Source organism: Gouania willdenowi, chromosome 3 (assembly GCF_900634775.1).
Source record: "Gouania willdenowi chromosome 3, fGouWil2.1, whole genome shotgun sequence".
In the NCBI taxonomy this organism is placed as follows: Eukaryota; Metazoa; Chordata; class Actinopteri; order Blenniiformes; family Gobiesocidae; genus Gouania; species Gouania willdenowi.
This window is the reverse complement of record NC_041046.1, coordinates 41,602,319-41,625,899: the sequence shown is the minus strand read 5'-3', so window position 1 is coordinate 41,625,899 and position 23,581 is coordinate 41,602,319. Positions and strand designations below refer to the sequence as shown.

At 38.3% G+C, this 23,581-nt stretch overlaps 1 protein-coding gene across 11 annotated transcripts in view; it reads right to left on the bottom strand.

The window, feature by feature from the left end:
- ppfia1 (PTPRF interacting protein alpha 1) overlaps positions 1-23,581 on the bottom strand; it is a 66,226-nt gene that overhangs the window by 19,745 nt on the left and 22,900 nt on the right. For 9 of the 11 annotated variants that reach the window (XM_028442626.1, XM_028442633.1, XM_028442619.1 and 6 more), the window contains exons 3-18: positions 19,058-19,159; positions 18,727-18,891; positions 18,573-18,647; positions 14,549-14,650; positions 14,240-14,473; positions 13,138-13,284; positions 12,917-13,051; positions 8,932-9,015; positions 8,695-8,826; positions 7,975-8,037; positions 7,570-7,649; positions 7,340-7,490; positions 5,833-5,838; positions 5,480-5,703; positions 4,446-4,677; positions 93-122 (exon numbers count right to left, since the gene is read on the bottom strand). In XM_028442626.1, coding sequence (XP_028298427.1) covers positions 93-122; positions 4,446-4,677; positions 5,480-5,703; positions 5,833-5,838; positions 7,340-7,490; positions 7,570-7,649; positions 7,975-8,037; positions 8,695-8,826; positions 8,932-9,015; positions 12,917-13,051; positions 13,138-13,284; positions 14,240-14,473; positions 14,549-14,650; positions 18,573-18,647; positions 18,727-18,891; positions 19,058-19,159 — 1,962 coding nt within the window. The remainder of the gene's footprint in view (positions 1-92; positions 123-4,445; positions 4,678-5,479; positions 5,704-5,832; positions 5,839-7,339; positions 7,491-7,569; positions 7,650-7,974; positions 8,038-8,694; positions 8,827-8,931; positions 9,016-12,916; positions 13,052-13,137; positions 13,285-14,239; positions 14,474-14,548; positions 14,651-18,572; positions 18,648-18,726; positions 18,892-19,057; positions 19,160-23,581) is intronic. The other 2 variants (XM_028442648.1, XM_028442636.1) reach the window with 2 other exon arrangements.

Here is a 23,581-nt window from a genome sequence, read left to right as displayed (position 1 = left end):
CATCACAGAGCTTAGCAGGAGCAGCAGCTTTAGGATAATGGTTGACACTGAGAGCTGTTGGAGAGGTCAGTGAAATCAGGTGACCAGTTTACCTTCCTGCGGTGCTTTCGCAGGTCACTAGGCTGAGGCGCAGCATGAAAACAGGAGAGAGCAGAAAGGCAGGTTAGTGAGGTGCACAGCAGATCAGGGCAGAAACCAGCAGCGCACACACACACACAATAAGGTTTACACACCAATGAACAGGAGCAGGGATGTTAACAGTAACACTGAGATACTGGGAGGAGGAAGAAAAGCCTCACGTCAGATAGAAACACTGCAGATCAAACAGGACCAGATGGGATGGGTGCAGGACGCTAACAGGATTCAACAATGACCAGAATCATCCTAAACACCTAAAATACTTCAATATTGCATATGTTTCTCGAGTGTTCAATGTGTTTTTACAATGTTATTACTTTCTACCGTGTCGTTTTTAATCAATTATTCATCAATCTATCGTTAATTTCTAGTTAGAATGCATTTATTATCGTACATAACAATTTAATATTACATTTTATGCTTTTACTGTAAACTGCTATATCTCTGTCAATATTTAACTCATAGAGACAATTTTAGCACCAAAATGTTGTATTTTGTAATCAACTAATCTATATATATATACACTTAGTACAGATTGCACTCTGTCATGCTGCATACAAATCTTAACCAATTTACACCATTCAAAGATAAAATGTTTTGCTGCTTAGTGAGAATGATATCTAATTTGTTAAATGATAACTCTCTTACTTTTAATGTAATTTAAGGTGTTGTGCAAATTAGGCTGCTTTTGCAAGGCTTAGAGTGTTTTATTAGGCCTGTTAGAGTGAGACTGCTCATGAAGTTTGAGGAAAACTGCTGTTAAAGCTTTAATCCTGCAGCTACAGCCACAATGTTGCAAAAATCTTCCTTTTCACTTCCTCATTTACATGCTATACTTTACTTCCACAAGTAGAACTTTTACCCTGAAACTACTGTAGGCAGCTACCACCTTCCTTCAAGCAATCATCAAGTGGAACCTGGTTTGAATCTTACCCTGCACAACGTCTGAATTGAATGTTTGTTAAATCCTCAATTACTTAATGTAATGCTGTTCATTACTTGTGAGTTCTGCCTACATATATCTAAGCTTTTGGTAATGTATACAAACTTGTTTTCATTGACAAACACATACAGCGGAAGTAGTTGTCAATTCTTTTCACATTCCCACTTGCATTGTCGTGGCAATGCAAATTTTTCTAGTTCATTTTTATAGCCCTTTTCAAACACTATACACATTGACTGGATAATTTATATATTGTGGAGACATTTTTTGACCAAGATTAATAAATAATGTCATAAAAAAAATTTGTACGGTATTAATAATAAAAACTAATAAAAAAAGGTTGGCTGTAAATTTTTCCATGACACATTTAAACTTTACGATTTCATCACTGTGTTTGATCATGTTTCATACCCACATGGAGAAGGTTTAATCCTTAATGTCACAAGGAAAAGTAAAAATAGCCTAAAATGAAAGCAGGACTCCGCCTGAGTTTATGATGTTTAACAATCCCTTTCCTTTCTATTTCAGAGCAGTTTGAAATCCAAGCAGAAATCACTGACAGACTCCTCCACCAACTTCTGTCCTGCATTCCTCACAGGCCTGGCATTAACAGAGCAAACAAACCATCGTCATGCCACATTTCTGAGAGTCTCTGCTGCCCCCCCCGGCAGGAAAACACCTAATCACTTATTTCCTTTCCTTGACAGACTGCGAGGCCGACTAAAGTGGGCTCTAAAAAGAGAAGAGGAAATTCAGGAATGGGCCAAAAATGTACTGAACTTCTAAAATGCACACTTTTCTAACGGCTACTCCTTATTAAGGGTCGAGTTCTAACTGCGTCTGAGAGGAAAGAACGATTATGTTTGCATTCCCTGATGTGGTGCCCACTAACACACTGTTTAGACAATGAAAAATGACAGCTATTTGCCTCAAACTACAGTCAAAATTAGTGATGGGGGTTGATTAAAAAAAAAAAAAAAACCTAATTAATTTTAGACTTTACTGTAATTAATTAATCTTGATTAAATATAAATTAATCGCACAACAATATTTGACATGAGAAGCAATGTTTTTCAGTTTAAAGGGTTTTTGGTATATTACTGAGTCAATGAAAACAATAAATGAGCTTAAACAACAAAATAGTGTTTATTACACTTAAACTTAAAAAAAGTAAGATATATTCATGCTTTTCAGGATTTTTTGTAAACTTTCTAAAACAAATGTGTTTTTGTGTATAAAAATAAAAACAGTACTTATTACAGAACATTTCAGAGAAGCTGTCTGTGCTAGATGCTACATGTTTAGCATTAAGGTATTAAAGAAGCTTAGACGAGCGCCGGTGATCGGCAAACTCTTTCTTGCACAATTTGCTCACAACTGGGCTTTTTTTTTCCATCTGTTGTTTTTTAAGAGAAAAAAAAAAACGTAAATTATCGCCCACGAAGCACAGGACTGACTTCTCTTCAGAGAAAAGATTAACTGCATTTTTTTGTGTTATTTTACTGTAATTAAGTAATTGCGATTAACACGATAAAGTCCCAGCCCTAGAAAAAACACATTGCAATTATTGAATTTTACCTCAGCCCTAAATTTAAATATCAAAGCTAACATTAGGCTGGACAAACTATTCCAAAACTGGCGCTATAAGGGATCTAAAGATGAAGTATGATCAAAGGATATAAAGCAAACTAGTGTGGAATAAGGGAATTCTTTGTTTGACACCATCTATATATTTTCACAACCAGTTGGATATCCTATCCAAAATAAACTAGGGTAACATGTACACCATTTTAATGGAGTGTTCGTACAACAAAGGAAAGCTTCTGTATCACTATCTGTGGAGTTAAACTGTGGAACAGACTGCGTACTGAATTTAAAATAATTCAGACCATAATTCTGTTTAAATAGAAGCATAAAGAAATGTTCATAAATAATTATCACAAGGTGCCCGCTTGTTATTTGAAGTAAAAAAGTTGTGGGATATGGTAAATTATTTGTAAAGGAGGTTTGGTTAATGTAACAAAATAAAATATTGCAGGGTTTCTGGGTAAGTATTAAATTGGATTGATTTTTTTATTCACTTTATATTTTTCAGTGTTAGTAAATTGAGACTTTAACGTTTAATTTAGTGAATCTAGAAGAACTTAAAGGGATAAGATTAGATAACTTTATACTTCTTCCTACTCCTTTTCCATTATGTAAACTACGATGCATAAGAATTTGAAAATGCAAGATACAGTTTTGTTATTTCTTGATGTTTATTTATCTTATTTTAAACAGTTTTTAAGTCGTCATTTACATGATCAAAAATGAAAAAGTAAAAACTGAGGTTAGAATAAGATTTTAATAAATGGTGTGGCGCTAAAATTGAAAGATTTAAACTAAAATTAGGCTAAATATCAAATTCTGTCAAACAGATGGACCATAATCTGAAGAAGAGTTGAATTTCTGTTCAAACTGAGTCTATGACTCCCACAGACGTCGTTCGTTCAAACCTAAGGACGGAGTCAATGATCACATCCTCTGCAGCCTGCACGGGCTGCACCCACCCATGGGGGAGAACACAGGAAGTGAGGGAGGCTCTACCTGGACGTACGGAGCATAACTAAAGGCCTGCGAGGGGCCAGTGAAGCCAGTGGGACCAAAAGGCAGCAAAGTGAGAGTCTGCTGGGAGAGCGAGCTCTGAATGATGCAGGGGTCAAAGCAATATTGCTACAAGATGACGGGGGGGGTGAGGGGGTAAAACATAGGACACATGGTTATACACAATGGGAAACATTCACACACAAGCACAAACATAAAGAGGCGTTAAACACAGCGGAGCAAAAAAATAAATCACAGTTCAACCTGTTCAAAGAGAACCCAAAGGCAGCCTGAAAATAGTTATAATGGGCCTAAAAGACCAATTATAACAGTCCTTAAAAAATAGTCACACACAGTTCTAAAAATAGGCTAAAAAACAGTTAAGGAAGAAACTTTGTTTTAAAAAGCACTAAAAAAAAATTAAAATCACAAAACTATTCTAAAAATGGGCTAAAAAACACTCAAAAAGGAGTCAAACACTATTTCAATCAATACCCAAAAATCATAAAATAATAGACTCAAAACAAATTTTATAGAACCCAAAACCTAGAGTAAAAAGGACGAGGTGAACAGGTTCTGAAAAACAGTTTAATGCAATGCTTATATTCACTTTAAAAGAGCGAAAGAAACAAATCTAAAGAGAGTCCTAAACCACCATAGTTTCTAGTTTCTGTTTGAGAACAAAAAAACTTAACAAAATTGTTTATTTTAATTAAAAACAAAAAACTAATCTAAACTAGATGAATGATTAACTGTGACTGGGAGAGAAATTAGTCCTTACCAGAGTCATGACGCCCATGCGGTCCAGCTCCCTGTTGGGGCTGCGGGGGATCCGTCTCGGGGTGGAGTGACCTGAGCCGGGCGGAGAGCCACCCAACGAGGAGCCACCGCACAGTGACGGAGGAATGGAGCTCATGGAGCGGAAACGTCCTCCAATTCCATCGTTGCTTCCCACACGACACTCGATCTCGTCCGCCCGGATTGACGTGTTCTCCTTCTCCTCCTGGATCATCCTGGACAGTCAGAGCAGGATGTGGCTCATTACATACAGTAGATATAAAAAGGCACATCTGCCACCATACTGGTTAAATAGATTTAACCCCACAACAGTAGCAGCATATTACACTTTCAGCACAAGCGTCACATTACACTATCAGCACAACCAAAATAGTCCCATCCTAACTCTCTCTCCTGGTTCCTTGCCCACCTCACCAAGGGGAGGGCTGGTGATGGCCACAACTATGCAATGAAATGAATGTATTTATTTCACTGCAATATTCAAATAAAATAAAAATATATAAAAAGGCAGATAGGAAATGTTCAGAAACGTTCGAAAATGAACCCAATTTTACCGGGAATTAACTGCACACTGCAGCCAACTTGTAGAATATCAGGACAGCTGTCAAATCCATCACATTAAAGGTTGTGAAATTTAAAAATGCCTGCTCTGCTACAGGTACTGTTTTACTTGTTGTCCGTTCCTATGTTTGTCACAGCCTAAAAGTGTTGTGACAAAAGCTAATAACAAGTCTGAATACTTTAAAATTACAAAATATTACATCTGAAATGTGTTTAAAACCAGTTGAACTGGTCTGAAACTAGAACCAAAGGATATTAGTAACCTAATGTGTTTATGGACGCCTATGTGTATTTGTTACTCCTGACATTTAATAAAGTAATCTTCCCTGGAACCGGCAATGTGTCAAATTATTTATTTATTTATATATTGTATTTTTTTTTTTTGTCGTAACTTACTCTGAAGACATGACATTGACGTTATGACACTGATGTGTAAAGGTCTGCTGCTACTCATACCTGATCTCATTGTTGATGGCGTCCAGCTGCTCCTGCAGCATCAGAGCCAGGGTCTGAGCGTCGGCCTGGCCAGCAGGGGACAGCAGGTCCACCGAGCTGAAGATGGTCTCTCGGTCGTCCTCCAGGTCCGAGGCGTCCATGTCGCTCTCGAAAGCCTGGGCCACGTTAGCCAGCACGTTGGCCTGCTGCATGCGCTCCCACTCCTGCTCGTTCAGAGTCTGAACCTGGATTCAGGCGAGAAGGTGCAAACGTGAGACACACCAAAATAAAACAGGGAGACAGAAGAAGCAGAAAGTGAGACAGCGACATTGATTTTTTTCTAAGCACTGTTTTTCCGTTGCACATTGACTTACATGTCGCTGATGTCCACAATGGAAGCAAAGAGGAGAGAAGAGGAAAAGAAGAAAAGAATAAGCGAGAGTCAAACATCGAACAAAAAAACGGGTGGAGGAAGAAAACAAGCGAGGCACATAAGTCACATTTAGAAACCTAACAAGGTCATTATGACCTGAGGAGGAATGATAAATTAATGTAACAAAAAGGGTGACCTTTGAACTGCTTCTTTAGATTTTTTCTGCTGCTGAATAAACTGCTCTGGTCTTGTTACGTTTGCATAAACCCCCTTTATCTCTGTGTTTCTCCTGTAGTCAGTGATTTCAACTCTTTGCATCTTTAACTTTGTAGATAAATGTTCCCCATCAGCAAGCACGCACGTGACGCACCGATCATGCAGCGTGGCGAGCAAAGTCCAAAAATTTGATCAAACATTCCACGCTATCAGGGGGTCATTCACCTCTGTGTGCTATATACCACACATCTATAATGTAGTATATTATATTACCATGGAAATGTTTGGTTTTTCTCTAAACGAAAAATGGATGGTTGGATGGACGGAAGGATGGAGGGATGAAGGATCAGATGAGTGATGGATGGGTGAAAATAGGGATGATGTAGGGTTAAATGATGAATGGATGGATGTCGGAATGAATGATGAATGTAGGATTAGATGGATGGATGAAAATCGGGATGGATGTAGGGTTAGATAGATGGATGGATGAAAAAGTAGGGATGAATGGATGGAAGGGAGAAAGTGGGGATGGATAATTTGATGAATGAAGGATAGATGAATGAAAGTAGGAATGGATGGATGTAGGATTGGAACGATGAAAGAAACTAGGTTTGGATGTAGGAATGGATGGATGGATGGATGGATGGAGTAGAGATGGAGGATTGGAAGAATGATGAATGTATGCAGAATTGGAACAATGATGAAGTAATTTAGGTATTGATGAATTTAGGGTTAAATGGATGTAGAGATGGATGGATGGATGTTTGTCGTAATGAATGAATGATGGATGGATGAAAGTAGGAATGGATGTAGGGTTAAATGGATGGATGAGGATGGATAAAAGAAAGTAGGGAAGGATAGATGGAGGGATGGATATAGGATTGGATGCATGGATGTAAGAAAGAAAGTAGGGGTGAAGGATTAGATGAGTGATGGATGAATGAGTGTAGGGTTAGATTGATGGATGGTTGAATGAATGAAAGAAAGTAGGGATGGATGAATTTAGGGATGGATATAGGATTGGATTGAAGAAAGAAAAAAAGAAAGAAAGAAAGAAAGAAGGGAAAGAGGATTGGATGAGCGATGATGAATGATGGATGGATGAAAGAAAGTAGGGATTGATGGATGGATATAGGATTGGATGGATGAATGGACGGATGGGTGGAAGGAAGGAAAAAAGTAGGAATGAATGGATGGATATAGTATTGGATGGATGGATGGGTGGGTGGAAAGAAGGAAGAGGATTGGATGGATGGATTATAGTAGGGATGGTTGAATGATGGATGTGTTACCTTGGAGGGCTCATCCAGCAGTGCTGCCATGCGTCCTTTCTGAGGCCTCCTGAGCACCAGGGCACTGCCGTAGTGATCAGAGTTAGTGTCCAACATGGAGGAGGCTGACACTGGGTACCTGAAGTCTGGGGTACTGCCCAGCTGAGAGCGGCTGGACAAACACAGCAACGTTCATCAGACAATCACAGACATACAGACAGAAGAGAGGGGGTGCATGTGAGACCGCTCACCCTCGCAGTAAAGAGTTACTCCTGCTGCGGCCCTGCTCGCTCTCCGCACGCAGAGTCTCCATCTGTATCAGGAGCTGCTCCTGCAGGACCACAAACACAGAAAGACTGGTCATCAAAATCTGCAGCATGACCGTGCAACATCTCCACTAAAACTGACAGCCCCAACCTTAAACCTGGTTACTATTCAGTGTGTGGTACTTTACAGAAAATACATTAATATTCACTTTTTTCTGTCGCATATTTGACGTTGATGGCAAAAAATAATCAAGAAGCTAAAAAGAAACAACCCTTGCCCAGGACTTTTCTTATGAAAAAATAGTAGCACAAAACTGCATGTACAGCTACCAAAAGTTGAGTGTTTTCATATTTCATGAGATCAAATTAAAAGTTTTTTTTTTTTTTTACCTTTTCATGGTGAGACTCTTCAATCAGCTTCTTGGTGTGATCCAGTTCTCTGATCAGAGAGTTCTGCAGACAGATTCAGAAAATATTATAATACATTAATAATACAATACAATAATATAATATAAAGTGGCTGAACCCTGTACCATTACAGAGTTTAATGATCAATAATCAATTTGTCACATAACTAGGAAGAGTATAAGGAAAAAAAACAAAACAAAAAAAAAAAACAAGGTCCGATATTTTATTATTAATGTTCTGAGAAAAAAGCCTGATATCTGAGATTAAAGTCAGAATTATGAGAATTTACCTTTTTTTTCTCTCAGCATTTTGACTGTAATCTCAGAATTATGACTTTCTTTAAGAATTCTGACTTTAAACTGAAAATTCTGACTTAAAACTCAATATTGTGAGCTTTTTTTTCTCAGATTTCTGACTTTTTCTTAGAATTTTAACTTTAATCTCATAATTCCAACTTTTTTTTTTTTTTAGAATACTGACTTTAATCTTAGGATTCTGACTTTTTTCTCAGAATATTAATAATAAGAAAAAAAAACACTGGACCTTGTTTTGTTTTTTTCACTGGCCCTAATCCTCGTCTGTATATAACAGACATCAGATGGAAGTAATTAAGGCACCGTCTACCCAAAATCAGGGCACATTTAATATTTTACATGTTTAATGATTTTTATTCTCAGTGAATGGGGCTCTTAGAATTCTCACCTTGTCTTCCAGAGCCGACATCCTCTCCTTGAGGTGGAGCTGGAGTCTCTCGTTGGACTCCGACAGCAGCTTATCCACCGTCTCTGACAGACGTTTGTTGTGTTCCTCGTTCATCTTCTCCCGCTGCCGAGCCTGCCACCACAGAAGCACATGATTATTATTATAATTATTATTGCATCTCAATTACAGTAGGAGGCTGGCGTTAAACAAAAGGAGCATTTTCAGGCTCCTCCTCACCCTAATCAGCTCCTGGTTCTTCTCCTCCAGTTGGGCTTCCAGCTGTTTCAGGCTCTCTTCCACGTTGCCATGGCGCTCCTCGGCCTAAACATACAAAACTATCAGATACAACAAGAAAACTACACACACACATTTCTATTGCAACTATACGACCCAGCCATAACATTAAAACGGGTTTAAAATTTGAATAAGTTTGAGTGTTTTTGGTCATAATGTTATGGTTGATACATTCTGTGCTATCAACAGAGCTTAAAAAAAATGTTTCTTCATCCATCCTGGAGAAGGACATTATTAGCAGACCGTGGCTGATTATGGAGCACAGAGTCCTTCACAGGAATGAAATGAACAAACAACCACCACCAAAAAAACAACAACACACCAACAGCAGTGATGTTTTTCCTCATAGATTAGCTCAATTTAAGGGAATGTGGGTCATTCCATGTCATTTAAACAAATTTTCAGGACATCCCACACACTTTGGTCTCAAAAAATTTTGAATTTGTTTACCGATTGTTCCTTTATATTTCAATTGGCACACTGTAAGTTTTTAGTTTGATTGGATGAACACTTTTTGAGATATGGACAATTTAATGATGGGGATATGTCAAATTTTGTGTCCTTATTTTTCTTCCATTTTCAGCTTCCACTATCTCAGGAACTACATCACATAGGAAACTGAAATTTGATGTAGTAATACAGCTCCACCTACTCTCTCAGAATATACAAAAAGATCTGCTATACATCCTATCTGATGGACATACCAGCTTTTCAAAACTGGGAAAAAGTTTGTCGAGATCTGGGTCCTTCAGTAAACAACTTTACATATGCCTCTGCTCCCTGTAATTTGATCAGCTTTGAGCTCTGTACATAGACTGTTCACATCACTAATGATTAGTCATATATATGCTTTGGCTTTTGGGTGACAATCTATAGAAATCCAAAAAATACTTTTTTTTTTTTTTTTAAACTATTTTCATTGGCCCATAAATGCAATTTTATTTTATGTGACTTCTTCATTTTTATTTTGGACCCTAACTTTGGGTTATTTCACCACTCGCTGATATTGAAAATGCTTTACATGAGGTGATTGTAGCCTCTGTGTTTTATAATCATTAATTGTTAATACATTTTTCAATAGTAACAAAATTAAAATGGAAGAAAAATAATGAGGTGCGAAAATTGACACACGCACACCTCAGCAAATTGTCCATATCTTGAAAAGTATTCATCCGATCAAATTAAAAACGTACAGTGTGTGCCTATTGAATAATTACCGAAAAATTGTGAATTTTTTTAGACTGAAGTGTGTGGGCCATTTGAGAAATGACATGGAATGAGCCATATGTTTATTGCATGATCAGAAGAAACACATAAGAACAAGAGTGTTATCACCAGAGTCTTGGACGAACCCAACGCTCTGATAATGAATGATTTACTAATCTAAAGTAATCTAAAGGGGAGGGTCTCCACACATTAGAAGCTGCCACTTCCTGTTTCTGTTAGGACACATTTAAGCTTCATTAGCATAAAGACGAAGCACAAACACGGAGAACGTTAACAGCTGGTTAATCCAGAGGCAGACTCTGATCCTAACCAGGCCTCATCCAGGTGGGAACTATTATACCTACATATGAAATCAAGCTTATTTTTGTACACACTGGAGAGGCAAAATAAACACAACATTAAAGTGGTTCATCTACTGAATGTGCTGATGTGACGTGTTACATATGTGGTCTGGTGTGGTGTGTCATTTTGGCCATGTCTGTTGCCAAAATTGATTTTTTTTTGTTCTTTTGACTTAGTTGGGGTTCATAAAAGCCAGAAATATTGGGGTTCAATGTTTTCCATTTTATGTCACCATTTTCAAAACAGCTGCATCCAAGTTCAATATGCCACATAATGACCCTTCTAAGTTGTTTTTGATTAGGAGAAAAGTCCTGGTGTATCTTGAAATGATAATGGAGAAGAAACCTTCTTGAAAATCCAATATGGCCACCAAAGTCTATGAGTGCCTGGATGGATATATATTTGTCTCAAATCTTGTTTTTGACTACACTCTATAACCTATAGTGATGTTCAGGTTTATCTCTAATGATTTTCATTTATATATTAACAAATTATTAGCTATTATATAATTTCCACATGGCTGAAAGTCATTTCTTCATCTTCCGTGCATACAATTAATGTATACAAGATGTAACAATACCTTGCATACAGCTTTTCAGAATTTCCTTCACGTTATTTACCTGACCTCATGTGAGGTAGATACAGCTGCTCAAGGTGCATTTTTAAAATTTAGTTAATTCATTAATTTTATATAATCAATGAGGTTGAGGGGCGGGAAAAATTGAACCTCAATATTTTAGGCTAATTTGACCCCAAACAAGCCAAAAAATATATATAAATACAATCAATTTTGGCAAGAACTTTTAATTTTAGGCACATTTCTTACATACCACACCAGACTAATGCACCTACAGTTGTTTAAATGAAAAAGGGGACTACTATTTTTTTTTAAAAAGTGTAGTGATATTATAGAATGATCACCAATGAAGGAAGGAATGTTACTTTGTCAGTAGTTGGGCGTGTTTTCATGCCAAACTGTTGGTTTCAAAAATCCAACAACTGCTTGAATTTTATGAGGCTTTGTTAAGTTTTAATCAATTATTGGGACTGAAGTCATGAGTTGTTGTTGGGAACACAAGGAGGTTTATTCAATAATCATTTAACTGTGGGTCTAATGACTGCAGATCAACACATGCTCCTCCGTGGGTTATTTTGGGCCCGGTTAGGTTCAGACTCTGGATCCTCTTGCTTGTTTTTAAAGTTTGATGCTGTGCGTGCAGCTGATCTACCTTCTTCAGACTCTTAGAGCCGCACAGAACACACTGAGGGACGGACACACAACAGCATGAGGAGGACAGGAGAAGAGTGCAGATTGAACATGAACTGGACCAACAGTCAACACAAAAACAACAGAGTCAAAAGACTATGTGGGGGGACAGTGTGTGAAGTAAACTAATGTTTTAGAAGTTTCCCTGCTCAACCCACGTACATTTAAAAAATGTGTCATCATCAGTTGTGGCAGAGCAGGGAAACCTGAGGCTTGCTATAAGAACGATGAAAAGCTTCAGACGACAGAGGGAGTGGAGTGAACCTTAAAGTTATTTGATTCAAATCTAAATCTAAGGCCTGGGCGCACATTACATTCCCATTATATTTTTACCAAATTTTATACATTTATCTCAAAGGGATTCCTTCACTGTTTTTACAAACGTAGCCCAAAGCCTTTGAAATATACATATTAGAAGATCTATGTCTCACAAAAAGCATTATTATGCAACATATTCATTTGAAAAATGGGAAGTCAATCTGTGTTCCGCCATCTTGAAATCACATGTTTGAGGATGTCACATGACCCCACTGCCTGTAAACATCCCATTGTTTCATATTGGAGTGAAACATTCAGCCTGTGTTTTAGATCATTTAGCAGCTTTTTAGGTCAAAATGACTGGTTAAGGTCCATTCAGCAACTTTTTTCAGGAAATTTACTTTGTAAGTATTTTTTTTCACTTAATTTTTAGTAAATTTCCTGAAAAAAGTTGCTGAATAAATGAAACGTCAACATATTTAAAAAAAGAAGACAAAATGAACTTAATGAAACAAAATGAAATATTAAAAGGCAGTTGGTAGACTGAAACCTGAGGTAAAACTGATTTTAAACTATTTTATTCGACTTTAATTGATTGTAAATCTGTCTTAAATTAGTTTCTCTCAAACAACTACAACTTGAATTAATAACTATTTGTAAATGTAGTTATCCTACAATTGTTTGTAGTGTTTTTTAATTGAATCTAATTGTCGACTCAGTTCATGTGTTGTGTACACTGTCCAACTGCCACTCATCTAATTGCTTTGCCCTGTTGAAGAAGGTAGAGAAGGTGAAGCCGGGCAGGGTCTAGGATGCTTGGGTGGGTGTCGGTACCTTGGTGAGGGCCGCCACCCTCTGGGCGAGCTCAGCCTCCACCTCAGGCAGCGTCTCCGCCTTCCTGATGGTCTGCTGCAGCTTCTGCTCAGCCAGCTCCAGCTTCTCCTGCAGCTGCCGACTCCTGTCCTCAGTCTGCAGCACACAAAGCAAAATGGACGTCACCGGACCCAAACGAGAGGAACTGGACCACGGAATGACCAACCGTGGCTGAGCTCTACCTGTCTATACAGGGACTCCTTGTTGGCCACTTCATTCTCCAGCTTGTCGTTGAGGTCGTGGACGGATGTAGCTTCCCGTTGCGCCGCCAGGTAGCGTTTCTCCAGAGTGGTGATCCTCTCCTCCATGTCCTCCTTCTGAGCCATGGACTGCACACACACATTTTGAGCTCATTTTTTACCCTTTTTCTGCAACTACACTAAACTTGCCATATTCTCATCACTTTTTCTGCCCATATTTTTTGCTCTTTTTAATGCATTTTTGCTACATTACTCTAATTTTTGCCACTTCATCAAATTTCAATGCCTTTTCTGCACATTTTTTTTCTCTTTCAAGACATTTTGGGCACTTATGAAGCCTTTCCACTACTTTTCTCACCTAATGTTGCATGTGTCGACCCATTATTATCACTTTTAACTTCTTTTCACCATATTTCATGCTTATTTTTGCCAATTTAACCACATTAACAATTTGTCATGTCCATTATTTGCCAGTTTAAACTAATTATTCCAACTTTTTTTCTGCCAATTTTAAGTCAGTATTGACACTTTGAACCCTGTTTTTGGTCACTCTAATTTGCAACTTTTACACCAATTTCTGGAGGTTTAAAAATCCCATTTCACCACCTTTTCCACCATTTTTGGTCAACTTCAACCCATTTTATTTCTGACTAAAACAAAGATCTATAAAATGACTATATACTTTGGTGCAAAATAACAAAAATAATAATTTCCTGGATAACAGTGGATATTATTCAGATAAATAAATAAATGTGGTTTTCACAGATTCATAGAACAATGGATCATCATTTTGCTGACTTTATAGATGGACCCCAAAAATCTCGCCCCTTTATTCCCCCTATAGATGACCTTGTATCCACATGACTGTTCTTCAGTGTTTATGTCTATGTTCAACCATCTTCAGCTACAGTGGGGGGTCCCCACGCTCTGGAACCTTTATTTTGGGCGTCGTGGGCTGAAAAGTTTTGGAACCACTGGTCTAAAGTATGTAGAAAGCTTTGAATGCTAAGAAAAAAATGTGTAACCTAAACACTAACGCCAACACAAAACATGACAGATGCTAAAAGCAGAAATCTTCTCTTACCTCTCTGAGGTCTCTCTGCAGCCTTGTGTTCATGTCCTCAGATTTGATGAGGTCCTTACGGGCCGTGTCCAGGTCCTCCTCCAGCTCACTGATCCTTGACACCATGGCGGCCATGCGCTCCTTCATCTGGCCCAGGTCGGCCGACTGACGGTCCACCACCTCCCTGAGCTCGCCAACTTTTCCAAAGCCGGGTGTGGACTCCTCTTCCTGACTCAGGGAGCCGTCCGACGACCGCTGCGGGTACCACGGCATTAGTGATTAAACAAACATGTCCCTGATCCAGAAACAAAGGATGTCCAGGGGTCTTACTTTGCCATTGGTACTAGGCGTGTTTTCAGCATTGTGGTTGACGTCACTGGTCCCATCAGCCATTCCCCTCTTCAGACTGCTCTGCTCCCTGTGGTACGCCAGCTGAGGAAAAGGGTTCATCGTTAGAAGAGCGCTGAAGTAAAGCATCAGCTACAAAATGACTTTCCCTTCATCGTTGTGATTTTACCAACTATTGTACACAAACACAGATCTAAAATCTAACTCTAAAAATGTATAATATATAAAAAAAATAATTTAAATACAATAAAAATTAAGTAAAAAATTTAAATAAACTTGAGGCGTGCAACAAAAAATAAAATGAAATAAGATAAAATATAAATAAATAAAAATACAATAATAATTAAAAATAAAAATACAACAAACATAAAATAAAAGTAAAAATACATATACAACAAAATTTTAAATAAAGTTAAAAATAAAAATAAACTTGAGGCTTGGAGCCCAAACTTGGCTCATCACCCAATCCGGCCCGCAGCATGATACAGCATTAAAAATAAAATCCCAAAGGTAAACAAACAATATGAAGTATAAAACAATATATTTCAGTTCCAGATGTCTCTGAATGAATGCTTTGAGTCTACTGGTTTGGCCAATTTCAAATCTAACTGGGCCCAATATGGCCCATGACTGACAAATAGATTGTCACCCATTGTTTCATTGGTTTTATTTTGACTATTTTCATCTCTGCCTACTTTTTACAGTGACTAAAGTAAAAATAAAAAAAAACCAGAAGAGCTTCCAAAACCCAAACTAATGCCTGTTCTAATCATCTGTGAGTCATTCTCCACTGCAGCACAACAGAAGTCTCTGTTTTGTACAATGACTTGGTTTAATGCTGATAAGGTCACTCCTGTGTCTTCTGAAAGACCGAATGACGTGTGTCTGCTGCTGCCTACGTAAGGCAGACGACACACAAAAAACTACACTGTGCTCAGAGAGTGTAAACACAGTGTCCCTGAATGCAGCGCAGAGAGAAAGGAAGGTAAACATGAACAAAGTGCTTTGACGCCCAAAGGAAGGGAGCTCCTAATAATGCCAGCGCGGCACGTGGTCTGCTTATTGTGAGTATGAGTGTGCGTGCGTGCGCGCCTGTGTGTGTGTGTGCGTTACAAAGTTGAATCCTAGGAACAAAAGATTACCACATGATGAAGAGTGGAAAACTAGGACACCTTCCAGGATCCTCTAGTCCTTCAGTCAGTCCTAATCCCAATAAATGCATCAGGACCCAAATCTCCTCTGTGTCAAAGCCCACTCACATTATGGAGAAGAAGAACCCATGCACAGAAACTTTGCTTCTTACAATAGTGAGGCATCACATATCACTCAGTGTGTTTAAGGGCTCATTGTTACCAAACAAAGCTCACAACTGAATAAAAGACGCCTCATCTCATCTGAGTCAAAAGGCAGGAGAGAAAACCTCCATCCTGACAAAATCCATCTGATTCCGGCTCTATAGGGGGCGTGGTATCCTACACAACAGTGAGAATTAAGAGAACATTGAGACCCCCCAAAAAACTAAAACAATATTTTTTCCAAGTTTTTCAACCTTCCTTATATTTTAAAATCTTCAGCTCATTTAGCTGAAGCAGCATGACATTGGCTTTTCTCATCCATTCATAGAGTGCTTCTGTTTCTCACCTGTCATCATCCCCTTCTTCTTCTTTACATGCATTTAAAAATCCAGTTACTATCAGACATTTATTCTTTTTTTCTCAAGCTGCATGAGACCAAATCCACTGAATTTCTCTGACTGACTTCAACTAACTGGGGTTGATAAAATACGTGATCTCCTGAGTATTTACACACAAGTGTGTCACCCATAGTTAGGACCCGCCTATCATTATGTGGTTCCCACTTTAGCTGGCACATCTAATCTCTGGAGGAACAGAAGTTTGTTGTGGTATTTACACCGAGGCATTAGCAGCAGATAAGATCAAACTTAATGTTTCCTACGATGTGGACATTCTTGACTCATCCTTAGGACCTGGATGTTGTGATGCAACTATGTACTATAAGTCCTGCTCAAAGCACAGATTCTATATTAGATCTGATTCTCAACTGGTTTTAGTGGTGTTAAAACAATTTTTGGCAGAAAAAAAATATCTATCTAAAAATGGCCATATTGAGCCTAGAAGCTAAATATCTTTATTGATTCTCCACCTTTGAAAGTTATGAAATCATTTTAAGCGAGAAAGTGACCAAGTAGAGTATCAACGTGCTCATTTGATGCATAAAACTTGCAGAAACACATTTCATTCTGACATTTCAGAGACTCTCCATTGTGCTACTGACAAAACTTTTATTTAACTACAAAACAAGAGCCCTCTTTACAGTAGTGTTAAAAAACTATTGGAAGATGTTACGTGTTTCCTCTATCGCCGGTCTCCCTCCTTCCCCTTTCTGAGTGGCTGCGGCACACCTGATTGCTGTTGGCAATCAGGGTGAGGGAGATTATTTAGGATGGCAGGAGAGAGGAGCAGGCAGAGCAGAGCCACACACACACACTGCAGGACAGAGGCATAGTGAGGTTTGTTTGTTTGTTGTTTGCTTAGTTGCTGTCTTGTTGGTTGTTTTGTTGAGTGGTTTGAAATCTCTTTCTATTTAAGTAGCAATCATTTATCTCATGCATGTTTAGATTGCTGGGCTTTGTTATTTTAGTTTGGCTATAGTCGTCGGTAGTCCTGTTTGTCGGGTTTTCTTTCTTGGTTTAATAGTTAGTTTCGGCTGAGGTAGCTTAGCCAGGGTGGGGCCTGGTCCGATGGCCCATGGAGAGGTTAGCCAGGTTCTTCACCCCTCTTTTCCTTATTTTGGCCGGCGCCTGTAGCCTTTTTGGTTTGTTGATTTATGTTTTGATTCATTAATGTTTTCTTTACAATAAAACTTGCAAACTCAAACCCTTTTGTCTGTGTCCTTTTGTATATGTTAGTGGTCTCCCTTCATCAAGCCACATTTTCTTGAGGAGACAGTAACAGAAGACAAGAGATGCTTTTGTTTTGAAAAGGATGTTTGAAGTTTAGCTTGAAGCCGGTCCCAGGACCATTTTACATTCTGCTCACAATGCATCATGGGGTGGTTGAGTATGGCTAGTGTGCCCACTGTGCATACTTAAAAAATATCCTCATATCACATACATCTGGGTAATTCTCACATACTCAATCTTTTCATACTGTCTAATGTGAATGCACTACATACTAGTTTTGAGTACACTAGTATGACATTATGAACACAGACATTGAAATTTTCAAAAGCATTTTCATACAGTCCCCCACCATGATAAGGAGTTAATCACTGTTTTTTACATCCCATACCGTATGTAATTGATTAAACAAACCCATGTGCATGACTCCCGCAGCCAACTCTTCACTGTATAATAACTGTTGGTAACTTTTGACACAACATTGACATTTACATTTTAAAGGTCACATCAGAAGCTCACACTAGTGACCCCATGCCAGGCTGAGCCATCATTTCCTTTTTAAATGCATCTTTAATGAGAACAGTCTCATTGCTAGCACCAAAAGAAGAAGAAGAAGAAGAAAAAAATCACCTTTGGGATTATAGAAACTAATATAAGGTGAGGGTAAAAGTAAAGTAAGGATGCTCAAATATCTTCCAAAGCTGAACTGTTTGACATTCATTTCAATAGCCTAGAGCTTTATTACTGTTCTAAAATACGTGATAACAGATTTATTATCAGAAGCTGTAGCCTCTTAATGCTAGCTTGTCACTACATGTTTTGTTCTTAAGAATTTAGACTATTTTCCAAATTAAATGGAAAATACTCGGAGTAACGGCAGACAACATTTTCAGTGGTGTTGGGCATACAAATAACACAAAAGCATCTCCAGTCAGCAGGTACGTCAGTACATCCAAGTACTGAAGTGCATTTCAATCGTCAGCCTTTTCTAACTGAGGTTCAAACCAAAATACAGTTGTTTTTTCTCACACCAACCTGATCTTTCCTTCACTAATGACATTTATCATGCACATGCTGTTTTCTTACTTCTTTGTGTGACATGGTGAGCTGCTCCTCCAACGCGCTGCATCTCTCCAAAGCTACTCGTAGCCGCTCCCTTACCTAAAAACATCAAACCAGAGTCTGTTAAATTGTGGACGTGTTGAAGTGTTTAAAGTGAACCATGGCAGTGCTGTCAAACCTTCTCGTCGAGCGCTTTGTGGTGCTCAAAGAGCGACTTGAGGGCCTTGAGGACCTCCACTTCGCTAGAGACGCCGGCCGGAGACTGAGCCTGCCTCTTCACCACCGTCATCCTCAGGCTGCGCTCGTGGCGGGACACCAGGCACTCCAAATGCTCCAACAGAAGCTGGACACACAAAGGAAACATCAAGATTAGAACCCTGTGATTAAAATGTCTTCAAGGAAGTAGTTTTTTGGCGACATTGGCTGAATTAAAAGATCTGTCCTACTTAGTTATGAGCAAACATGTCAGATATCGAAAGCACAGAAGTTTAAAGGTTATTGCGACCAACCCGTGTGTTGTTTCTCTCGGCCTTCAGTTCGGCGATCTCCTCTTCTTTCTCCAGAAGCTGCTCACGACATATGTTCAGCTCCCTCGTCAGTGCAGCAAATTCCTGTCAGAGAAACGCAGAGTTGAACAGATCAGTGTCAGAATAGAGGTGATGGGTGGTGAGAAACGGGTAGATCAACCATAAGCCCACTGCTACAGTAAAGATTGGAAATGTGAATAAATTTGCCATTAAATGTTGTTTACTTGTTTGTTTACGTCCATAGTTAATTTGTAAACGATTTACTTACAAAAACAACAGGAATCTAGTAAAAGCTCACCTTTACTGTCGAGTGAAGGGTTGAATCATTCTAAATTAACCAATATCATCCTTGAATCGAATTGGCAACAACGAATGAAGTCCAATCATTGTTAAAACGAAACGTTACACCCCTAGAAATCATGCAGGTCCTTAAAACCACAGATCTCATGTTTTGAAAGATACTTCAGGACAGTTTCTTTAGAAGTCTTTATGGCCTTTAAATGTGGCCAGACTTTTGTAATTTCAAACTACCTTCATATATCTCAGATTGATATGTGACAAGTGGTCTAGGGGTGCCATGATGAACAAAGTTCACAATAAGATGGACAACAATGAGCTCACAATACAATCTGATATTTTGGAAAGGGGAAAAAATTGTTGGAAAAACAAAATCTTTCATGTAACTTTAACTTCCATACTTACACTGGGTGTGACCTTTCTAACTCAATAGGAATATAAAAGAATAAAATAAACAAAAGCGTAAATAAGAGCTAGAGAATTAGCAGGCTAAATATGAGTAATAGGACTAGAGTATCTGTGTGCAAACACCCTCCAGGACTAATATTCACTGTGACAAACTGCTGTCAAACACATCAGTGGACGTGAGAGAAAGCAGAACACACTGTGCAAGACTCTCTCACGTCTTTCTCCAGCTTCCACCAAAGAAGTGAAATAGTGCACACAGAGTGAAGCACACACTGCTTTCAGGGATTACATGCATGGCAGGAGCCCTAAAGAATGTGCCATCCTGATTTCTTGCCCTGTGGCGCAGCACCCTGAGTGCTGTTGCGGGTGGGGGGTGGGGGGGTTCGTTCCTTTCAATCATCAACAACTATTATTCTTTCCCTCTCCTTTGCTCCGGCCCCGAAGATTTTTCCAGCATTTGGCACGGATCGACTGAAGAAGAAACCGGGGAAGTAACTATTGGTCTAAGTTGAGGTCACGATGTCAGCGAGCCAATGAGAGCACAGAGGGGGCGGGCTGAGGGCTAATTACAGAGTAGTTTACTTCCTACATTCCACAACAGGCACTGAGGTTGAGCTTTACTGCAAGCATGGGATTCCTGCCTTTACCTCCCACTGGTTACCTCCTCTATTCCTCAAACACACTTCATTCCATAGTCCTTACTGGGAAAATGGCTGAATCACACTTTCAAGGTGAAAACCTTAAGAAGCACTTTTGTTTTAATGTATCAAACTTTGAGGAAAGGAAAGGGAAAACTTGTTGAAACAATGTTGGATTAAACAGTGCAGCATCAAATGTGTAACATGAAAAAAACTACAATACAATGAGGAAAGGACATGAGATTAAACAAAGTAGTCTTTCATTGACTCTTCTACGCCCACACAAGGGAGAGTCCTCATTCACAATGTACAGGAATGCAAAGACATTGTGTGAACTCGGTATGTTCATCTTCACAGAATTTTTTTCCCCATTTCTTCTTGTTATCCAGGAAGTTGATTATTATTTTCGCCACAGTACATAGTCATCTTATAAATGTAAATCCTTGTTTTACCGTAATCAAAAATAAAATGGGTTCATAGTGGGCCAAAAATCGTGGAAAAGGTGGTGAAATGGGATTTTAAAAACCACAGAAATTGGTTAAAAGTTGCAAAATAAAAATGGCCAAATACAGACAAAAAAAAAGGTTCAAAGTGTCAATACTAGCTTAAAAGAGGCAGAAATTAGGGTGGGAGGTTGGGGTAATGTAATTTTAAAAGGAGCAACAATAAGTTTAAACTGGCAAATAATGGGCATGACAAATCGTGAATGAGGAAAAACATAAGCATGACATGGTGCAAAGAGGTTAAAAGTGACAATAATGGGTCAACATATGTAACATTAGGTGGAAAAGTGGTGAAAAGGGTTTATAAGTGCTAAAAATGTTATGAGAGTGACAAAAATGTACAAAAAAGGAATTGAAATTTGTATTAAAATGCATTAAAAGGAGCAAAAACAAGTGATGAAAATAGGTTGAAAAATAAAAAGTTTGGTGTAGTTGCAGAAAAAAGGTAAAAATAAGCAAAAATGGGCTCAAATTGTTCAAAAAATATTCGGTTTCTTGAAGACATCTGGTGACCCCTCCCAGTGCTTCGTGAGCCCAAGGTTGAGAACCCCTGCTCTAAAGAGCCGAATTTGGTCCCCGGGCCTTGTGTTTGACACACACAATTAGTCTAATAAAAAATAGTAAATTAAATGCACTCCTATTTGGTCGATTTGTTACTGATTTGATCAGCCCTTTGACCAGTTTAAGCCCACGTTACAATAAAAATCCCATTTAAATAAGCAGACTGTGTCCACCAATCATAAGCCTGTAAACACGAACACAGCAGCACAGGCGCTGAGACCTGATCCGGTTTGCCCCCCGGCAGTACACAGTACACTGGTACACAGTTCGGTGAGCGCAAACCAGCAGCATGGTGGGTAGGAGTGGACTGAGCTGCTGCTCTGGGATTAAGGAGGTGGGGGTTGTAAATATGTGTGCCGATGTATTAAAGGAGCACTGCACCAAAAAAGTAGATCAACACATGCTAGCTTTTAGAGATGAGGCCGTTCACTGAGCTCCAGTACTTTTTAGTGTCACTGATGCTTTATTTGCTAAATATTAAAGTGACAATTTGACTTCAGAAAAACCAAAATGTTCATTTGACAAATTGTTCTCAGAGCAGCGATGTCAAACACATTTTAATTCAGGGGCCAAACACAGACAGGTACGATCTCTCATCATTGTACTCTTGTTCTCAGTATTAGTCCCTGCAGGATCTTTACTTCAAAAATGATTTACTTTGTAAACTATTTTTGTGGAATTTTGTGGAATTATTTGTAATAAATTGCAAGATTTTTTACAAAATTGCAAGATTTGCTGAAAAATGTAGATTCCTTTACATAATTTGCCATAAAAAATGACTGCATTCAAGTGATATAAGCATCTACAAATGAATTAATTGTATTGGTAATTTTTTACTGTCTTCTGTGGGCTGAATTGGATGCTCCAAAATGCCGGATTCAGCCCCCGGGCCTTGAGTTTGACATTTAGAGACATTAGAGACTCTTCATCTGAATTAGGGGTGTGCGTGCCATGAATATGACAATATGATTCTCGATTTGCATGTCACGATACAATATATCCCAATATTAAACAATATGATATACTTTGCGATATATCGTAATATCAGTTAATACAAATTTCACCTTCACAAGTACAAATTTTTTTTTTTACTTGTGAGAACAAGTAAATGGTAACCAAATGTAATTCAAGTACAAATATCAAAAACAAGTGGTATGTTTACCAACTGTCAGATAACATTTAAAAAAAAAGTTAAACTTTTGGTTCTACAACAGATTCTGATTCTGTTAAGTTCTTTAAAAAAAGTACATCTACAATCAACATCAACTACATACAGTACCTAGAAAAGTGCCCAGTTTGTTTTATGAAAATAAAGTACAATCTACCTCCAAGCTAAGCTAGGAGTGGGGTAGTTTAACAAGGTAAAGTCAGTGACCACGTATTAATGTACTATGCATATGTTGATTTAAATTATTTATTTCGTTAAAAACATGATAAAAAAATCAATTTGGACATTTTTTTTGGATTGATACGATAATTGTGTGATGAAATATCGCAATATATTGCTGAATCGTTTTTTTTCTTACAAGCTTAATTTGAATATTTAGTACCTCTACTTAAAATAATAATGATGTAAACTTAACTTTTATGCATTTTACATTTGGCAGTTTCAAATGAATAACTTGATAAATCATTGGATGGTTACTCAGGTGGACAGTGAAGTAAACCTCGATGAAAGACCAATTCATATAAGAAATTAGTTACCTGTAAAATTGGCTTTTTTTTAAACTTTATTTTTTAGATTTGAAAATGTTCAAATCAGTTGTTTCTAATCATAAATGTTCAGTATTTTTTGCTTCATTAGGGTTTTGAACACTAAGCTAATGTGATCCGTTTGTAGGATGCAGACTAGGCACTGCATTGATTTGGATAAGAACCAATATACCTCCCACATAATGACTTGATCCATTCTTAAAAGCTTATACAGTAGCTTGTGCTGATATGTGACACTCTGCATCTGTTCTTTGTCCTGGAGAAGTGATCGCCGTAAAGAAATAATTAGACACTGTGGTGGCTTTAATTCACAGTCCTTGGTCATGTCCACAGGTTGCTTACAGTGTGAAGAGGGTCTTATTTCCTAATATGGTCGCTACCTATGT